The following is an 18,976-nucleotide window of genomic DNA, read 5'->3' on the forward strand; positions in this document are numbered from 1 at the left end:
CCTCCCTTCTCTACTTCCTTCCTTCCTCCTCACCTTCCCCTTCCTTCTTCCCTTACCTCTCCCCTACTCCTATTCTTCCTCTTCCCATTCCTACCCTCTCTCCTTCTCCCTTTCATCTTCCTCTCCTCTATCTTCCTTCCCTCCTCTTCTCCTCTCCTCCTCTCTCCCTTTCTTTTCTATTGTTATAGATCCTTTCTTTCTCCCTCCCTTCTCTACTTCCTTTCTTCTTCCTCTCCTTCCTCTTCCTTCTTCCCTTACCTCTCCCCTACTCCTATTCTTCCTCTTCCCATTCCTACCCTCTCTCCTTCTCCCTTCCATCTTCCTCTCCTCTATCTTCCTTCCCTCCTCTTCTCCTCTCCTCCTCTCTCCCTTTCTTTTCTATTGTTATAGATCCTTTCTTTTCTCCCTCCCTTCTCTACTTCCTTTCTTCTTCCTCTCCTTCCTCTTCCTTCTTCCCTTACCTCTCCCCTACTCCTATTCTTCCTCTTCCCATTCCTACCCTCTCTCCTTCTCCCTTCCATCTTCCTCTCCTCTATCTTCCTTCCCTCCTCTTCTCCTCTCCTCCTCTCTCCCTTTCTTTTCTATTGTTATAGATCCTTTCTTTTCTCCCTCCCTTCTCTACTTCCTTCCTTCTTCCTCTCCTTCCTCTTCCTTCTTCCCTTATCTCTCCCCTACTCCTATTCTTCCTCTTCCCATTCCTACCCTCTCTCCTTCTCCCTTCCATCTTCCTCTCCTCTATCTTCCTTCCCTCCTCTTCTCCTCCTCTCCTCCTCTCTCCCTTTCTTTTCTATTGTTATAAGTCCTTTTCTCCCTCCCTTCTCTACTTCCTTCCTTCTTCCTCCTCTCCTTCCCCTTCCTTCTTCCCTTACCTCTCCCCTACTCTTCCTCTTCCGCTTTCTACCCTCTCTCCTCCTCTCCCTTCCACCCTCCTCTCCTTACCTCTTCCTTCTTTCCCTCCTCTTCCTCTCGTCCTCTTCTCCTTCCTGTCTTTCGCTCTAAAGATATTTTTTGTGTGGCGTTTGAGAAGACCTCCTTTATTTATTTTATTTAGCACATAAGAGCTCATGCAATTATGCAAATTTAGGCTCAACATTTCAGCCCTAAAACCAAGAACTCCCATTAGGGGTGCATGAAAACCACCTTACACCCATGTTCAAACCTGAAACACAAAGCATCCGTCAGATGCAACCACTACTATATTCCCAACAGAGCAAGTAAGAGAGGATATTGGGAACAAATAGCAACCATTTCTCACTTCTGGATGCTTTTATCTCCTATGCTCCATGCAAAAAAACAAAACGACTCTACTTTTCCTTCCTTCAGTTTCTCTTCTTCCTTTCTTTAGCGCCCGGCTGTTGGAGAATTCACGGAAACAACTGCAAGAAGAGTTGTTGAAGGTTCAAAGCCAGCTCCTGGATGAGAAGAAAAAACGCGAGCAGCAAGAAACGATGGTTAAATATCTCCAGAAACACATGCAGCTTCTCATCAAGGTAAGCCTCCTGGGTGGATGAACCCAATCAATCAATCAATCAATCAATCAATCAATCAATGCAGATAGAGCTGGAAGGGACCTTGGAGGTTTTCTAGTCCAGCCCCCTGCTCAAGCAGGAGACCGTACGACATCTCAGACAAGTCTTTTTTTTAAAAAAAAAAAGCCTCAAGTGATGAAGCAGCCACAATTTCTGGTGGCAAGCTGTTCCACTGGTTAATTGTTTTCACAAATCAGGAAATTCCTCTTTATTTTGAGTATGGGTCTCGGAATACAGTCTAACAAGAGTTGGAAGGGACCTTAGAGGTCTTCTAGTCCACCCAGGAGGTGATGCTTCTCCTGCCCTCCTCTTCGTGGGAAATCTAGTTGAATTTCTTACTTCCTAGGTGTTCCAGGTGGGAATATGGACGTTAGCCTTCTAACCATCTCTTATTGTTTGTTACCTGTTCTGTCCCCGCTTCACGGCTCTTAACAAACGGCAAGACGAATAAACTTAAAAGGAACTTTCTTTATCAGTTCTCAGTTCAAACTGGCTTCGAGCCCAAAAATAACATAAATATAGTCTCTTAACGAGATAACAGAATACAAAACAACTCTTACAAGCAATGCACTTCTCCAAGTGTAGCATTGAATCAGGGTTACAAGAAACAGAAAGCACTTATCCAAGTGTATCTTCCATAAATCACGATTGATGAGCAAGCAATGTTGCACCAAACAAGGAACGCACGAAGGAACGTTGACTCCTGCGACTAGGGCGTGGCAGCATCCGTCCTTTTATCTCCAAACCTGCCTCTAACAAGCCCCAGCTGCATAATGAATCTTGTATCCCGAAAAGACTCACAGCAGACATCTGCTGAGTCACAACAGTTACCTAATGTAACTGTGTGCCTATGTTTCCCTCTGCCACTTATGGGTAGAGCCTCTTCAGGATGGCTTCCATATTTATTTCTCAACTTGCGACGGGTTTTTCCGGCAAGCGGAGACGTCTAGCCCAGTTCTCTCGTCGAAAGCTTTCCCCCCCCCCCCCCAACCTAGGACAAAAGGTTTTGCTTTAATTAAACGGAGACGGTCGCGTAACCTAATATTAAATTGAGCAAACATATTACCTGTTTAAAAATAATAACTTTGCCCTGGAAGCGTTGGAAGCGAGACGGATATTTAATGATCTAATTAGCATGTCCTACGGCTGGAGCAGTTGATGTAAGTATCGCTAAAAAGAGGGGAGAAGGGAGGGGAAGGCAGGTTGGAAAGCCTCGAGTGTTTTTTTTAGAGACGGTGATATAGCTTGTAAACAATTTCTTTTTTTAAAGAAAAACGTTCTCACAACCTACAACGAATCCGCACTTTCTCCAAATCGCAGCCAAACCGAAGAGCCGAGGTGGCGCAGTGGTTAAATGCAGCACTGCAGGCTACTTCAGCTGACTGCAGTTCTGCAGTTCGGCGGTTCAAATCTCACCGGCTCAAGGTTGACTCAGCCTTCCATCCTTCCGAGGTGGGTAAAATGAGGACCCGGATTGTTGTTGGGGGCGATATGCTGACTCTGTAAACCGCTTAGAGAGGGCTGAAAGCCCTATGAAGCGGTATATAAGTCTAACTGCTATTGCTAACTGCTATTTGAGTCCCACTTCCTTGTCCAAAGGGCTTGTCCCACTACAGTTAGTGAGGTTTCCAGTGGTTGATGGACTTCTGGGAGATATTTGGTTGTGGGAACGAGGATGGTAAAAGGCTTATTTGCCAGGAAGTCAAATCTACTCCACTAGTGAAAAGAGGGACCAGGGGAGACACGATAGCAGCCTTCCAATATCTCAGGGGTTGCCCCAAGGAACAGGGAGTCAAGCTATTCTCCAAAGCACCTGAGGGTAGAACAAGAAGCAATGGGTGGAAACTAATCAAGGAGAGAAGCAACCTAGAACTGAGGAGAAATTTCCTGACAGTGAGAACAATTAACCAGTGGAACAGAAGTTGCCTCCAGAAGTTGTGGGTGCTCCATCACTGGAGCTTTTGAAGAAGAGAGGGGACAACCATTTGACTAGGATGGTATAAGTCTCCTTCCCTGATCGTCTGGATTCTTCTGGAGAACGTCCATGGATAGACACACAGAAAGGTCTTTGAGGATTTCTACAGTCCTCCAGAAATTCAGCCTAGAAATAAGAAGGAATGTCCTCAGTGAGAACAATTAAGCAGCGGAACGTCTTGACTCCAGAAGTTGTGGGTGCTCCATCAATGGAGGATTTCAAGAAGAGACTGGACAGCAGAAGATGTTGGGCAACCATTTGTCTGAAGTGGTATCGGCAGTGATGGCGAACATTTTCGGCACCAAGTGCTCAAACTGTGTGCATGTGTGCGCGTGCCAGAGCTTCAGAAACTCAGCTGGCCAGCTCACATGTGCCTGTTTTTGGGACGTTTTCCAGGACGTTTTTGGGACGTTTTTGAGGCCAAAACCACCCGGAAAAATGGCCTATTTTGGGGGGCAGTTCTGGCTGTTTTTCGGGATCATTTTCAGGCTGTTTTCCAGCATTCCAGCACCCCCGAAGACCGGAAATCAGAAGAGCAGCTAGCAACAGCGCCCACGCCCACTGAGAGGTCTGTGCGTGCCACATCTGGCACGCATGCCATAGGTTTGCCATCACGGGTACAGGGTCTCCTGCTTGAACAAGGGGTTGGACTAGAAGATCTCCAAGGTCCCTTCCAACTCTTGTTATTCTGTAGGCATCAAGCAGCATTTGGGATAAGAAACAGATTCATCCGTAACCATTAACACAACCCACCCAGGATAACTAATATGAGAGATTCTCCATGCATTAATTTTTTTAACAATTATTCTGTTATTTGGGTTCTGGTCTTCTGATGAGCTGGCAAGTTCTCAGGATCCCATTCCAGTCCATTCTCCTTGCAGAATGGCCTCCTGCTTTTAACTCAAGGCCACCAACTCCAGAACGGTTGATAAGTTAGTCACACGGTCATTAAGTGAATCCCCATTGACTTTGCTTGTCAGAAGGTCGCAAAACAGGATCAAATGACCCCGGGAAACCGCCACCGTCATGAACACGAAGCAGTCGCCGAGCGGGTGAATCGTGGGGAGGTTGCAGAGGCCGCCAGTCCCATTTTTCAGTGCCGTCGTAATTTCGAATGGTCACTAAGCGAACCGTTGCAACTACTTGCACCCCAGTAGCTTCTGACTCATTCCTGTAAACCGAGCCAGTTAACATTTTAAGATGTTTGCTTTTGACAATTATGGCTCTTCTTTAAAGGAAAGAAAGAAAGAAAGGAAATGATTGTTATATCATCAGGGAAATGCCCCGTTCGATAGAATCTCTTTTGGTGAAAAGACCTTATGTGTCTCTTGCGCCTTTCAGCGCCTTGTTGCCATAACTCTGGAAGACAGTCAATGGCTTTTTTTTAATTGTACTCCGGGCCGGTGGTGGTTGTGTGTTTGTTTCCTCTCCCGTGTGGTCTCGGTCACTCTCTCTCCCTCTTGGTCCCTCCCTCTCTCCCTCTCCCTTCTCTCTCCTCTCTCTCACTCTCTCTCTCCAGCCCTCCCTCTCTCCCCTCCCTCTCTCGGTCTCTCCCTCCCTCTCTCCTCTCTCTCTTTCCCTCTCTCCTCTCTCTCTCCCCCTCCCTCCCTCTCCTCTCTCCCTCCCTCCTTCTCTCCTCTCTCTCTCCCTTTCTCTTCTCTCTCTCCTTCCTTCTCTCCTCTCTCTCTCTCTCCCTCCCTCCCTTTCTCCTCTTTCCCTCCCTCCCTCTCTCCTCTCCCCTCTCTCCTCTCTCTCTCCTTCCCTCTCTCTCTCCTCTCTCCCTCCCTCCCTCTCTCCCCTCTCTCCCCTCTCTCTCCCTCTCCCTCCCTCCCTCTCTCCTCTCTCTTTCTCTCCCTCCCTCTCTCTCTCTCCCTCCCTCTCTCCCCTCTCTCTCCCTCTCTCCTCTCTCTCTCCCTCCCTCTCTCTCTCTCCCTCCCTCTCTCCCCTCTCTCTCCCTCTCTCCTCTCTCTCTACCTCCCCCCCTCCTCTCTCTCTCCTCCCTCTCTCTCCTCTCTCTCCTCCCTCTCTCCTCTCTCTCTTCTCCCTCCCTCTCTTTCTCTCTCTCTCTCTCTCCTCTCTCTCTCTTACGGTCTCTCCCCCCTCCCTCCCTCCTCTCTCTCCCCCTCTCCTCTCTCTTTCTCTCCCTCCCTCTCCTCCTCTCTCCTCTCTCCCTCCCTCCCTCTCTTTCTCTCTCTCTCTCTCTCCTCTCTCTCTCTTACGGTCTCTCTCCCCCTCCCTCCCTCCTCTCTCTCCCCCTCTCCTCTCTCCCTCCCTCCTCTCTCTCTCCTTCCCTCTCTCCTCTCCTCTCTCCCTCCCTCTCTCCCTCCCTCCCTCTCTCTCTCTCCCCCCTCTCTCCCTCCCTCTGTCTCTCTCTAGGTGAAAATCTACCTGTCAGAATCGTAGAAATGGGCTCTGGAATTAAGGGGCGGCTGGAATGCGGCTGTCCATCCTCTTCTTAAAAACCTCCCTTCTCCCTTCCTTTCTTCCTCCTCCCTCCCTCCCTTCCTTTTCTCCCTCCCTCCTTCCTTCCTTCCTCCCTCCCCCTTCCTCCTTCCTATCAAAGGAAGCCACACCCTCACATTCTCATCCCATGGCTCTTCTCTGCGATCATGAGGACTAGAACCTTTTTCTTTTTAAACGCAAGGAACCCCAACCCAGCCCCCTTCTTTGCTGGCTTCCGTGTCTTATTCATCTGTCTGTTCGGGAGAGCCGGGCGAAACGCCCAGGGAGTCTCTTTCTTTGCAAATGACATTATTTTCCCAAAACGAAATGCACCAGTTCCCAGGTTCATTCTTCGATGTCTTTTTTCTTTCTTTCTCCTTCGTCTGCAATCTCCCATTCTTGCTAATACCTTTTCTATTAAAGCGATGATGAGGCTTCCTTCGCACTTCAAATGTAATATTCCTGTCACTTTCTATCAAAGGGGAATAACTTAGGCTGCCGGATGGCTCATTTCATCATTATATTCATCAGAAAACATTACCTGCCTCCTTGACATTTAAAAGCCTCCTGTTCAAAATGTGCAACAGATATATATGTATATATATATATTTATTCCAGGAGACCTTTATTAAACAACTCCAAGTATAAGTATAATTGTTACTGATAGCTAAGGGTATAATTACCATGGTGAAATATCATGACTATATTAAGCAAATGGAAATTGGCTGCCAGAATTAGGTGAGGACAAAACCATTTTGATCGGGACTGTTTGGAGAGAGGGGGGAAGAGAGAGAGAGAGAGAAGGGAGAAAAGGGGAGAGGGAAGAGAGGGGGAAAAGAGAAGAGAGGAGAGAGAAGGGAGTGAGGGAGAGGAGAGATGGAGAGAGAAGGGAGAGAGAAGAGAGGGAGAGAGGAAAGAGAAGGGAGTGGGGGAGAGGAGAGAAGGAAGAGAGAGGGAAGAGAACAAGAGAAGAGTGGGAGAGAGAAGAGAGGGAGAGGGGGGGAGGAGAAGAGAGGGGAAAGAGAAGGGAGTGAGGGAGAGGAGAGATGGAGAGAGAAGAGAGGGGGGAAAGAGAGAAGAGAGACGGGAGAGAGAAGGGAGTAGGGGAGAGGAGAGAGGGAGAGAGAGAAGGGAGGAAAGGAGAGAGAAGAGTTGGAGAGAGAAGAGAGGAAGAGAGAGGGGGAAAAGAGAAGAGAGGGGGTAGAGAGAAGGGAGTGAGGGAGAGGAGAGATGGAGAGAGAAGGGAGAGAGAAGAGAGGGAGAGAGGAGAGTGGGGAAAGAGAAGGGAGTGGGGGAGAGGAGAGAGAAGAGAGAGAGGGAAGAGAACAAGAGAGAAGAGAGGGAGAGGGGGAAAGAGAAGAGAGGGGAAAGAGAAGGGAGTGGGGGAGAGGAGAGAGAAGAGAGAGAGGGAAGAGAACAAGAGAGAAGAGAGGGAGAGAGAAGAGAGGGGGGAAAGAGAAGAGAGACGGGAGAGAGAAGGGAGTAGGGGAGAGGAGAGAGGGAGAGAAGGGAGGAAAGGAGAGAGAAGAGGGGGAGAGAGGAAGAGAGAGGGGGAAGAGAGAGGACAGAGAGGGGGGAGACAGAGAAGAGAGGCGAGAGAGAAAAAGAAAGAATGAAGAGAAAGAGAAAGAATGAAAGAAAGAACACATTTTTGTTTTTTTTGCAGCATCTCTTTAAGGAAAATGAGCCCTGAGGCACAAATCCTTTTTCCTTCCAAAAGAGGAAGTGGTTTGTTCTTTGAATCCACTTGCAAAGTTTACAAAGCTAAACGCAATTGTGGGTCCATTTCCTCCCGTGGGAAAACAAGACATTCCCACCCGTGGCGGAGAAAACCAACACCCGGAAAGTGGATCTAGAAATGCTATTATTCTGGGAGGAAAAGCCGATTCATTTGGTTGGTAATAGAGGCGAAGCCGTCATTTACTCAGTTCTGTCCCCATGACCTTATCCGGGCGTTGTGCGTAGTAACACTCCAGCTAAGACTATAAAATCCATTTGCTCAGGTCCTGCTGGTGTCCGAGGTTAACAGGGAGGCCTTATTAATAGCAGTGGCGGATCTGAGCTTTAGAAAAGCTCTTGTTTTCCTGGGTGTCTTCTAGAAACACCAACTTTTCTTCCAAAAACCCGTTTAATTTAAATCAGAATAATCACTCCAGTCCACCTCGCAGGGATTTTTTTTTGGGGTCCAAGCCCCACGTTCAAGTTTTGCCTCCCCGACAGATTCTGTTTTGAGCGAAAAGAACATGAATATTTGAGTGTCTAGAAATTATAAGCAAACAAGAGAGAGAGAAGGAGAGAAAGAGAGAAAGAAAGGAGAGAAGAAGAGGATAAAAGGAGAGAAAGTGTGAGAGAAGAAGAGAGGGAGAAAGGAAAAAAGAGAGAGATAGAAAGAGGCGTGACAGTGGGAGAGGGAGAGAGAAAAAAGGAGAGAAAGAGTGAGAAAGGGAGAGAAAGGATGTGTGTGTGTGTGTCTGTCTGTCTGTCTGAATGTTACGTCAAAGCACCTGTTATGCCCAAATATGGGAGGAAGCATACTGCTTCCCTCCTCCCATATTTGGCCATACCAGGTGCTTTGACGTAACACTTAATCATTTCCTTGGCTCAGCTGATAAGGGAGGAGAGCTTGTGGCTTAGAGGCTAATACAACTGCCTAACATGTAAAAACAGCCCAGGTTCGAATCCCAGCGAAGGGTACGGCTAGCTGATGAGAGCTAAATAGCTTGAAATAGATCTATACTAGCCTCCCTTTACTTATTTATCAGCACAAATGCAACATTACACACACAAACACACACACACACACACTGCATTTGTCTATATATAGATATTTATAGTCTTCCCTTATCTACGCCTCTCCTGGGAGACCTCCTCCTCTTCTAAGGTTGAAAAAAGAGAAGAAGTTTTTACATTCGGTGAAAAGAAGAGGAGGATTAATCCAGGGTTACGGCTGACAATTGCAACGCTCCCAGATCAGGTAATTCGGAGGCCGAGCTTTCTCCGAGACTAGTAAGCCGCTTGATGGATCTGTTCTGCTTGGTGGCGAGCCACAGTGGAACAGTCACGCTTTAAGCTCCTCCGCCTTGGACTCGGGTGGCTGCAGGCGGGGATAAGGCTGAGATTTCAAGGCTGAAAAAGATGGAGGGCTGAGGCAGTCAGGACCCCCGAGGAAAGGGAGAGGGTGCTTCAAGGGCCATTGTTCGTGGTGGGAGCTGTGCAGGAGAAAGCTGTTGGTGGGATGCCCAACATCCATCCATCCATCCGTCCGTCTGTCTCCTTCCTCCCTCCCTCTTGCTCTCCCCTTTCACACCTCTTTCCTTTCTTCCTTCACTTCTTTCCTCTGTTCCCATCTCTTTCCTCCCTCCCTCCCTCCTATCCAGCCAGCTGATCGTCGGGCACGCATGCGCACTAGAACCCGGAAGTTCAGCTTTTCCAGAGCGTAAGCACACTGAGCGTGCACGCACATGTGCGAGACATTTCCCCTCGACCTTTTCAGCCCTTCCTTCCTTCCTTTCTTCTTCCCTCCCTCCCTCTTCTTTCCTTCCTCTCATTTCCATCTCCTTCATCCCTCCCTCCTCTTTCCATCTCTAGCTTTCCTTCCTTCCTTCCTCCCTTCCTCCCTTCCTCCCTTCCTGTCCTTTCCATCACCTGCCTGCCTGCCTGCCTGCCTGCCTTCCTTCCTTCCATCCTTCCTTCCTTCCTTCCTTCCTTCCTTCCTTCCTTCCTTCCTTCTTGTCCTTTCCATCTCCTGCCTTCCTTCGTTCCTTCCATCCATCCATCCATCCTTCCTTCCTTTCTTCCTTCTTGTCCTTTCCATCTTATGCCTGCCTGCCTGCCTGCCTGCCTGCCTGCCTGCCTTCCTTCCTTCCTTCCTTCCTTCCTTCCATCCTTCCTTCCTTCCTTCCTTCCTTCCTTCCTTCCTTCCTTCTTGTCCTTTCCATCTCCTGCCTTCCTTCGTTCCTTCCATCCATCCATCCATCCTTCCTTCCTTTCTTCCTTCTTGTCCTTTCCATCTTATGCCTGCCTGCCTGCCTGCCTGCCTGCCTGCCTGCCTTCCTTCCTTCCTTCCTTCCTTCCTTCCTTCCTTCCTTCCTTCCTTCCTTCCTTCCTTCCTTCCTTCCATCCTTCCTTCCTTCCTTCCTTCCTTCCTTCCTTCCTTCTTTCCTTCTTTCCTTCTTGTCCTTTCCATCGCCTTCCTTCCTTCCTTCCTTCCTTCGTCCCTCCCTCCCTCCTTCCCTTCCCTTCCCTTTCTTCCTTTCCCTGCAAAGGAACATTAAAAGAAATGAAGCTAACCTAACTGTGCAGTGTGTGTGTGTGTGTGTGTGTGTGTGTGTGTGCGTTCGTGTAAATGTTCCATAAGAATAATCCATAAGTATTTTGCGGCCCCATCAATGTCGCTTTTGTGCAACACTCTTCTTTTCTAAAACAAATATCCGATTGCGGCCTTCGTTGTTGTCACCCAGGCAGAGATCTTGTCACCATTAGTCAAGATCAGCGTGTTGGGCCCAAATCTAGCACACTTAATTTGTCACACGCGTCCCTTTGTGATAAAGTTGTATTGATTTATTGAAACGGTTGTTGAGCAGGGATGATTCTCCGGTTGCCTTTACGGATATTGATGCGAAGTCATAGCCCAAAAGCCCTTAAATTAAACGACGGTTTGATGGAGCTGGTGGTGGTGGTGCTGGTGGGGCCATCCCTCCATTGCTGGCTTCCCGTAGCATCCCCTGATGCAGGCTTAGCATCTCTGTTTAAGAAACAAGCCAAAGAGAAACACACAACAATATAATAACAATTAAGGCCGCCCACCCCCCCAGAAAGTTCCTGGTTTCATTGTGGGGGAAATGCCATTTGCGAAGTTATTACCCCGATGTTGGAAATATGACTGCATTATCCGTCTTGGAGAGCAACTCGTAACTCAACAGCAGGGGAAGAAAAACTAATTTCAGGATTGCAGTAGAAACAAAACACCTTTTTAAATGCCCTGCTTTAAAAAAAAAAAAAAAGGTAAATAAAGATGCTTATTAAGATAAAGCCTGTGAAAGGGAGGGACAGAGAAGAGGCTATATTTTTCTCAATTTGATTTTGAAGGGGGAATTGGCTCTGACTACATATTCAGAGCCCTTCCTTCCTTCCTTCCTCCCCCCTCCCTCCCTCCCTCCTTCCTTCCTTCCTCCCCCCTCCCTCCCTCCCTCCCTCCCTCCTTCCTTCCTTCCTTCCTCTTCCCATCTTCGGCCTTCCTTCCTTCCTTCCTTCCTTCCTTCCTTCCTTCCTTCTTTCCTTCCTCTCATTTTCATTCCCTTCCTTCCTTCCTTTCTCTTCCCATCTCCAGCCTCCCTCCCTCCCTTCCTTTCTCTTCCCATCTCCGGCCTGCCTGCTTTCCTTCCTTCCTTCCTTCCTTCCTTCCTTCCTTCCTTCTTTCCTTCCTCTCATTTTCATCCCCTTCCTTCCTTTCTCTTCCCATCTCCGGCCTTCCTTCCTTCTTTCCTCCCTCCCTCCCTCCCTCCCTCCCTCCCTTTCTCTTCCCATCTCCGGCCTGCCTGCTTTCCTTCCTTCCTCCTTCCCTCTTTCTTTCTTTCTTTCTTTCTTTCCTTCCTTCCTTCCTTCTTTCCTTCCTCTCATTTTCATCCCCTTCCTTCCTTCCTTTCTCTTCCCATCTCCGGCCTGCTTGCTTTCCTTCCTTCCTTCCTTCCTTCCTTCCTTCCTTCCTTCCTTCCTTCCTTCCTTCCTTCCTTCCTCTCATTTTCATCTCCTTCCTTCTTTCCTTCCTTCCTTCCTTCCATCCATCCATCCATCCATCCATCCATCCACGGAGGCACTCCCTTCCTCTTTCAAAACGCAGGATTTTCAGCTTCCTCTAAAAAGAGAAAAAGTTATTTTTCCTCAGCAACCAAACCTGATTTCTATGGCAACCTTCCTGCTCCTCCGAAGCCCGGGTCTCAGAACAAGATGGCTGCCGTGGCGGGGGGGGGGGGGGGCGCATTTCTCGAAGACCAGCCGGCCTGTGGCCCCACGGCTGTGTCTTCTCTCACCTCTGATGTTTATGTATGCAGGCTTATTATTTTTTTCTGCGGTCTACAGTGAGGAGGCTCAGTTTCCCTGCCTCTGAAACATACCTGGATACAAGGGGGGTCAGAAAAACAACTTGAAAAGGGCCATTTATCTGCAGGATACATTGATGGTAACAAGAAACAGCCACGCTCGGCTGATCTGCTATCCGCGCACCTTGCTGGAGAAGCTGCGGCTGCCATAAATGGGCTTGTTTACCAGCCATCATGTTCCTTTAGACACTTCTCCCCGCTAAGACCAGAGGAATTTTCTGGAAAAAAAAACAAAACGCATTCAGCCGTCCCGGCTAACTTTTTTTTTTTTCTCACCGGTCAACCTGTCCGTCTCCTGCCCACAATCAAAACGAATCCAGCATTATTCCCCCGGGTTGCAACAAGCACGAACGCATTCAGGCAGCATCCCGAAAAATAAATAAATCACAATTGGGGAAAGGGATGGCTTTCCCCACCTCTTTCTCCGGGAAATGCCGGATGGTCTGCGAGCCGCTGGGTGAAGAGCGTGTTCAGATCTAGGCTTCCCAAATAGCAGTAGACTTATCTACCGCTTCATAGGGCTTTCAGCCCTCTCTAAGCGGTTTACAGAGTCAGCATATTGCCCCCAACAACAATCCGGGTCCTCATTTTACCCACCTCGGAAGGATGGAAGGCTGAGTCAACCCTGAGCCGGTGAGATTTGAACAGCCGAACTGCAGAACTGCAGTCAGCTGAAGTAGCCTGCAGTGCTGCACTCTAACCACTGCGCCACCTCGGCTCCTGAATTAAACTAATAAACTCCAATGAATTGAACTATTTGTCTCCTGCAAACTCCACTCCCCTTTTGCTCTTCTTTATTCCCTATGGGAGGGGCCATTCACCGTCCACCTGTGGCTTTACTCCTAAGTCGACCCTTGTTCCTTAGCTGTTCCCTTCTCTTGCCAGCTCTGCGCATTCGCACACTGGGAACAGGCTCCAGCTGTTCTTCTGCCTCACTGATGTCTGACTCTGAAGGCAGCTGATAACTGGCATACAGCCCTGGCCCCCTCTCTGCCTCCGACACAGAGCCCTCATTGGAGCCTTCCCCAGACTCCAGGACTGGCCCAGGTTCCTCCCCAACCTCCTCACTGTCTGAATATGCTGCCAGCTCCACTGGCCACTGGCGGGCCACAACAGAGAGAACTGGTACGGTTTGAGTCCACCGTTGAGGGTCTTTCCCTTTGCGATGGGACGTGAGAAGAACCTTGGGAGACAGAAGGCAGAGCTTACAGGCAGGACGAAGGACAGCGAAATCTCAACCCACAACAGGCTTTGCTGTTTTGAGTTGTTCCCCCTTCTGGCACTGATGTTATTACCTAGTCGGGTAATGAAACGTCCGCCAGAAGACAACCAAGCTCAGAGAGCACCAAGGACCTCACCGTCCTCCTTCTCATAAGTCAGTTTTTCAGTGCCGTTGTTGCTTTCAATGGTCACTAAATAAACTGTCGTAAATGGGGGACTTCCGGTGTCACTTTTGAAGTCCATTGTACATTTTCGCTGATAATTATGCGTGAGAATTTATGTCCTTGTGGCAGCTCTTTTTAAGGTAATTCTTAATATTTGCCTTGCAGACAAGGGGCAGTGGACCGAGAGTCGGGTGTGTGTGTGTGTGTGTCTCCTCTATTAAATTCGAGCGGCTTTATCCCCGACTCAGCATATTTTAAAAAATCCCTTCTATGCTTCGTTATGGCCTAAATCCATTTTCGTTCGTTGCGTTTTTCAAACCAATTTTCCTAATGATCCGGTAAAACATATTGGAAATGGCTTATGGCCAGCTTTTATTTAAATGATGGTAATTGGGTAATTGTAGCCTCCCAATTATTTTGATATAGCTGTTTTATTTAACGTTCAATTGCATCTTTCGTTGGCTTCTCGGCGAACGTAAATCTTCAGTCCCTTTAGAGTTGTCAAATGAAAAGGTTTATCTGTTGCTACCGCTTAATTTCTCAGGGAGGTCTGTGGCTTTTATCTTCTAATGCCCTTTTAATAAGCTCCTATCGGTTTGGGTTCGGCAATGGAACGCCCCCAATGAGATAGCTATTAGTATAGTTTCTGTTAGGGGTTTCCCTCCCCCTTTAAAAAAACAAAACAGAAAATTGTGTCACAAACCCTGAAAGGATAAGAAGATGTTGTTCACCACATACTTGATTTGTTGATTAAGATGTCCAAAGTGTTCATGATACGTTGAACTGTACATTTAACTGAACTTTCATTCATTCTTTCAGTTCATAAAATGTACTAATACCAAGAAACTCAACTTAACAGAATCTTCCCTTTTCCTCCTTCCTTCCTTCCATTCTCCTTCATCTTCCTTCCTTCTTTCCTTCCTTCTCCTTCATCTTCCTTCCTTCCTTCCTTCCTTCCTTCCTTCCTATCTTCCTTCTCCTTCATCTTCCTTCCTACCTACCTTCCTACCTTCCTTCCTTCCTTCTCCTTCATCTTCCTTCCTACCTTCCTTCCTTCCTTCCTTCTCCTTCATCTTCCTTCCTTCCTTCCTACCTTCCTTCCTTCTCCTTCATCTTCCTTCCTCCTTCCTTTTCCTTCATCTTCCTTCCTTTCCTTCCTTCCTACCTACCTTCCTTCCTTCCTTCTCCTTCATCTTCCTTCCTTCCTTCCTTCCTTCCTTCATCTTCCTTCCTCCTTCCTTTTGCTTCATCTCCCTTCTCCTTCATCTACTTCCTTCCTTCCTTCCTTCTCCTTCATCTTCCTTCTTCCTTCCTTCTCCTTCATCTTCCTTCCTCCTTCCTTCTCCTTCATCTTCCTTCCTTCTTCTCTTCCCTTTCTGTTTTCCCCATTCCATTCTTTTCCTTCCTTTTCCCTCCCCTCCTCCTTCCCCTTCCCCCCTTCCTTTCCTCTCCCCCCCTCCTTCCCTCTTCCGCCTTTCCTTTTCATACTGCTTTCTATATTCATATTTGGTGGTTTTCTTGCCAACGTTTCATGACCCAGCTAGGCAACATCATCAGTGCTAGAAGGGAGTGGGCATTCACCCAAGCTCAAGAGAGCAATCCACCGTTCAACCCTAAGCTACAAATACTCCCTCCCATCGATCGTCTTCCTTCTCCGTCAGACTCGGCTACAGGTTTGATCCGACCGGTTGGCAGTCAAGGCTGGCATCGCCTAGAACAGGGGTCGCCAACCTTTCGGACCTCAGAGACCACCTCATTCATAATTTTAAATCCCGCCGACCACTAATAGGATCTGCCTTACGACCGGCTGTGTGGGTGTGGCTAGGTGGTCATGTGACTGGTTGGGCGTGGCCTCTACTTGCCACTCCTCTCCTGCCCACCCGGGCTCCTTAGGGCCCCAACAGGAAGCAGTTGCTGGAGCTAAGCAGCCCCCAGGAGAAAGAGGTGGCAAAACATCTCAGTTCAAATTGGATCTAACCGAGAAGGAGGCTCAGCAGAAGCACCTCACTGAGGACTAGGAGCATAGGCTTTCCAAGCAGAGGGAAGACCTGCGGGAGTGCAAGGCCAGGTGCCGGTGCCTGGAGGCTCAGCGGGCTGTGATGGTCAGCCAATTCCAGGCCAGGATGCAGTCCCACTGGAACGAAGCCCTCCAGCTCTTCGCCACCAGCAATGCTTCCCTCCAACTTTCACCCAAAGCCCCCCACCAGGAGGCCGAAGCAGACCCCAAGTCAGAATTTCTGCCCCCCTCCAACCCCCACCAAAAGACCCCGAAGGGGGAGACTCTCTGCAGCAACACAAGTGTTCATTGCACTTATCCATCCCAGGGGGCCGTAGTTTGAGGACCCTGGATTTCGTGCAATATAAAAAATGCAAATAGTTTTTCTGCGGACCACCAACATTTTCTCACAGACCCCCAGTGGTCCATAGACCCCAGTTGGTGACCTCTGACTTAGAAGGTCCCAACCCTTGCTTTTCCCCCTCCTTTTCCTCCTAAAGCGGAGAGATTTCCTAAGAAAATCTTGCCTGTGGGGCGAAAGGGGGAAAAAAAAAAGAGCAGATTGCAGTATATGGATTTACGAAGGATTAAAGTTAATTAAAGAGCTCTTAGTGGTTCCTATTTCCTTCTATCTGCCAGCTATTTAGATGCTAATATGTGGCCTGCCAGGAAGGAGAGGACAGATGTCAGCGAGTGGGCACCTTCCCCTACCAGGGAGCGCTAAAAAATTAATGAGATTATTTATTTATACACACAGACGCACACACACACACAAAATATAGATATTGCTTCTTTTCAGAAGTAGCGTGCGATCTGACCGGATATAATTCACATCATTAAGGTAGCATCTCGCGCCGCATAATAATTTCCTGCATTATCACGTTTTAATGCATAAATAAAGAAAGGGAGCAACCCAAAACGGAAATAAATATGAATGCTAAGAAAAATAACTATTCTTCTCCCTCCCCCCTTCATTTTTTTTATTATTTTTATTTTATTTTTTACAATTGCCTAATTTACTGCTGGAAACTGACACCCTGTTCGGACTAGAATCGTTATTAGATATCGTACAGGAAAAGGAAGGAAAAGTAAATATCAAAGGAGAAAGTTGTGGGGGTTTTTTTCCCCCCAGCTCTTCTGCCCAAGAGGATTGAAAACGACAAAACGCGGAAATATTCGCCTTGTTCACTTTTCTGTTTGAATAATCCCGAGTAAGATTTCCCCGTGAAAAGGAATACAGGTAATCCTTGAGTTACAGCCACAATTGAGGGCCCCCCCCATTTATGTTGCTAAGTGAGATGGTTGTTAAGTGAGTTTGCCCCCCTTTTTACGATCTTTCTTGACACAGCTGTTAAGCAAATCAATGCGGTTTTTAATTTTTATCCTTTTTAGAGTTGTATTCTGTAAGCCGCCCGGAGTCCTTCGGGATTGGGTGGCATATAAATTCATTAAAATTTGAATTTGAAATTTGAATAGTAACCTGATTGTTAAGTGAATCTGATTTCTCCCACTGGCTCTGTTGACCAGAAAGTTGGCAGAAAGTTGATTACCAGGAGCCTGGGAGTTCTAGTCCTGCCTTTAGGCATGAAAGCCAGATGGGTGACTTTGGGCCAATTACCAGGAGCCTGTGAATTCTAGTCCCACCTTAGACGTGAGAGAGAGCTGGGTGGCCTTGGGCCAGTCGCTAGGGAATGATGAGTTCTAGTCCTGCCTTGGCCATGAAAGCCAGCTAGGGTGACTTTGAGCCAATCCCCAGGCCCCTGTGAGTTCTAGTCCCACCTTAGATGTGAGAGAGAGCTGGGTGACCTTGGGCCAGTCGCTAGGGAATGATGAGTTCTAGTCCTGCCTTGGCCATGAAAGCCAGCTAGGGTGACTTTGAGCCAATCCCCAGGCGCCTGTGAGTTCTAGTCCCACCTTAGATGTGAGAGAGAGCTGGGTGACCTTGGGCCAGTCACCAGGTGATGATGAGTTCTAGTCCTGCCTTAGCCATGAAAGCCAGCTAGAGTGACTTTGAGCCAATCACCAGGCGCCTGTGAGTTCTAGTCCCACCTTAGACGTGAGAGAGAGCTGGGTGACCTTGGGCCAGTCACCGGGTGATGATGAGTTCTAGTCCTGCCTTGGCCATGAAAGCCAGCTAGGGTGACTTTGAGCCAATCCCCAGGAGCCTGTGAGTTCTAGTCCCACCTTAGACATGAAAGCGAAGCTGGTTGACTTTGGGTCAATCACACTCTGTCAGCCCGACTCACCTCACCTGGTGGTTGTTGTGGGAAATATAGGAGAAGGAAGGTGTGTTCGGATATGTTTGGCACCTTGAGTTATTTGTAAAAAAATAATAAAGGCAGGACGCAAATTAAATAAGCACGTTTCAGAGGCATTGGTAAATACTACTCTGAATTGCAAAGGACAATTCCGGTAGATGAGAAAAGGCGGATATTATCAAATCCGCAGAAGACGCATCAGTTACCACCTTGAATTTCATTTCCCTGGCTGGTTGCCACAGGCGATCCTCTGCACCCTCCTAGAACTCCCCGTGGGCAAAAGAGCAAGCGAGCAAGAAAATGCAGATGAGGTCTCATGTGCTTCGGCCGTATCTTTCGTGATTATGCGGGGCAAGGAGTGACAGACAAGAGCGCCGCTGTGTTGCGCGTTACCCTTGCAAAAAAACATTTACCCATCCCCTCTGCAATTCTACCGTCCCCCCTTGTGTGCATGGAGAAGCATCTCGCTCATCTAAAATTTTAATTTCGCGAATGTGGTTTTGGTTTGGACATCATAAATTAGAGGGGGAAAGCAGCGGCTTCTGCCGTGCGAAACTTCTGGGCTAAGCTAGAACCGTGGGAACTACCGTATTTTTCAGAGTATAAGACGCTCCGAAGTATAAGATGCACCTAGCTTTTGGGGAGGGAAACAAAGGGGGAAAAATCTGCCTCTTCCTCCCAGCAATTTGCCTCCTTGCAGCAAACAGCAAACAGTACAGACAATACACACTGTAGTGTTACATTTCAGACTATACCTGTACAGATGCTGTTAAAATTGATGTGCTTTTCTGGAAGTCTAGTTATTCTCTGCTATTTAAAAGGAGATAGCAATAGCAATAGCAGTTAGACTTATCTACCGCTTCATAGAGCTTTCAGCCCTCTCTAAGCGGTTTACAGAGTCAGCATATATTGCCCCCAACAATCTGGGTCCTCATTTTACCCACCTCGGAAGGATGGAAGGCTGAGTCAACCTTGAGCCGGTGAGATTTGAACCGCCGAACTAGCAGTCAGCTGAAGTTTAAGGTTGAGAATAGAATATTCTTGGATTGCCAAGTGTTTCTTCCTTCTCTGACCCACGCAAAATGTAATCGTTTTACTGTGGTTCCTAAACTTACTTATTTCTATTTTGGTTTCCTCAGACCTCTAGGCCACCTCTCCTCGTAAGTGATTTTTTCACAGCGTTTTTTCCCCCCCAGAACAGCCCAAGAAACTCTTTGTATTTAATATGCCAGAAATCATTCTGCCTATAATTAACTGCTGGTACAATGAAACACACCTGGATAATAAATTACC

The 18,976-nt window shown here is 47.9% G+C and overlaps 1 protein-coding gene across 1 annotated transcript in view; it reads left to right on the plus strand.

Moving 5' to 3' along the window:
* The first annotated feature begins 1,270 nt into the window (after window positions 1–1,270).
* LOC116517814 (mitotic spindle assembly checkpoint protein MAD1-like) overlaps window positions 1,271–18,976 on the plus strand; it is a 32,675-nt gene continuing 14,969 nt past the window's right edge. The window contains exon 1 of the mRNA XM_032230990.1: window positions 1,271–1,490. Within this exon, the coding sequence (XP_032086881.1) occupies window positions 1,284–1,490 (207 nt within the window). The 5' untranslated portion in view covers window positions 1,271–1,283. The remainder of the gene's footprint in view (window positions 1,491–18,976) is intronic.

The sequence above is a fragment of the Thamnophis elegans genome, chromosome 14 (genome assembly GCF_009769535.1).
Source record: "Thamnophis elegans isolate rThaEle1 chromosome 14, rThaEle1.pri, whole genome shotgun sequence".
Lineage (NCBI taxonomy): Eukaryota > Metazoa > Chordata > Lepidosauria > Squamata > Colubridae > Thamnophis > Thamnophis elegans.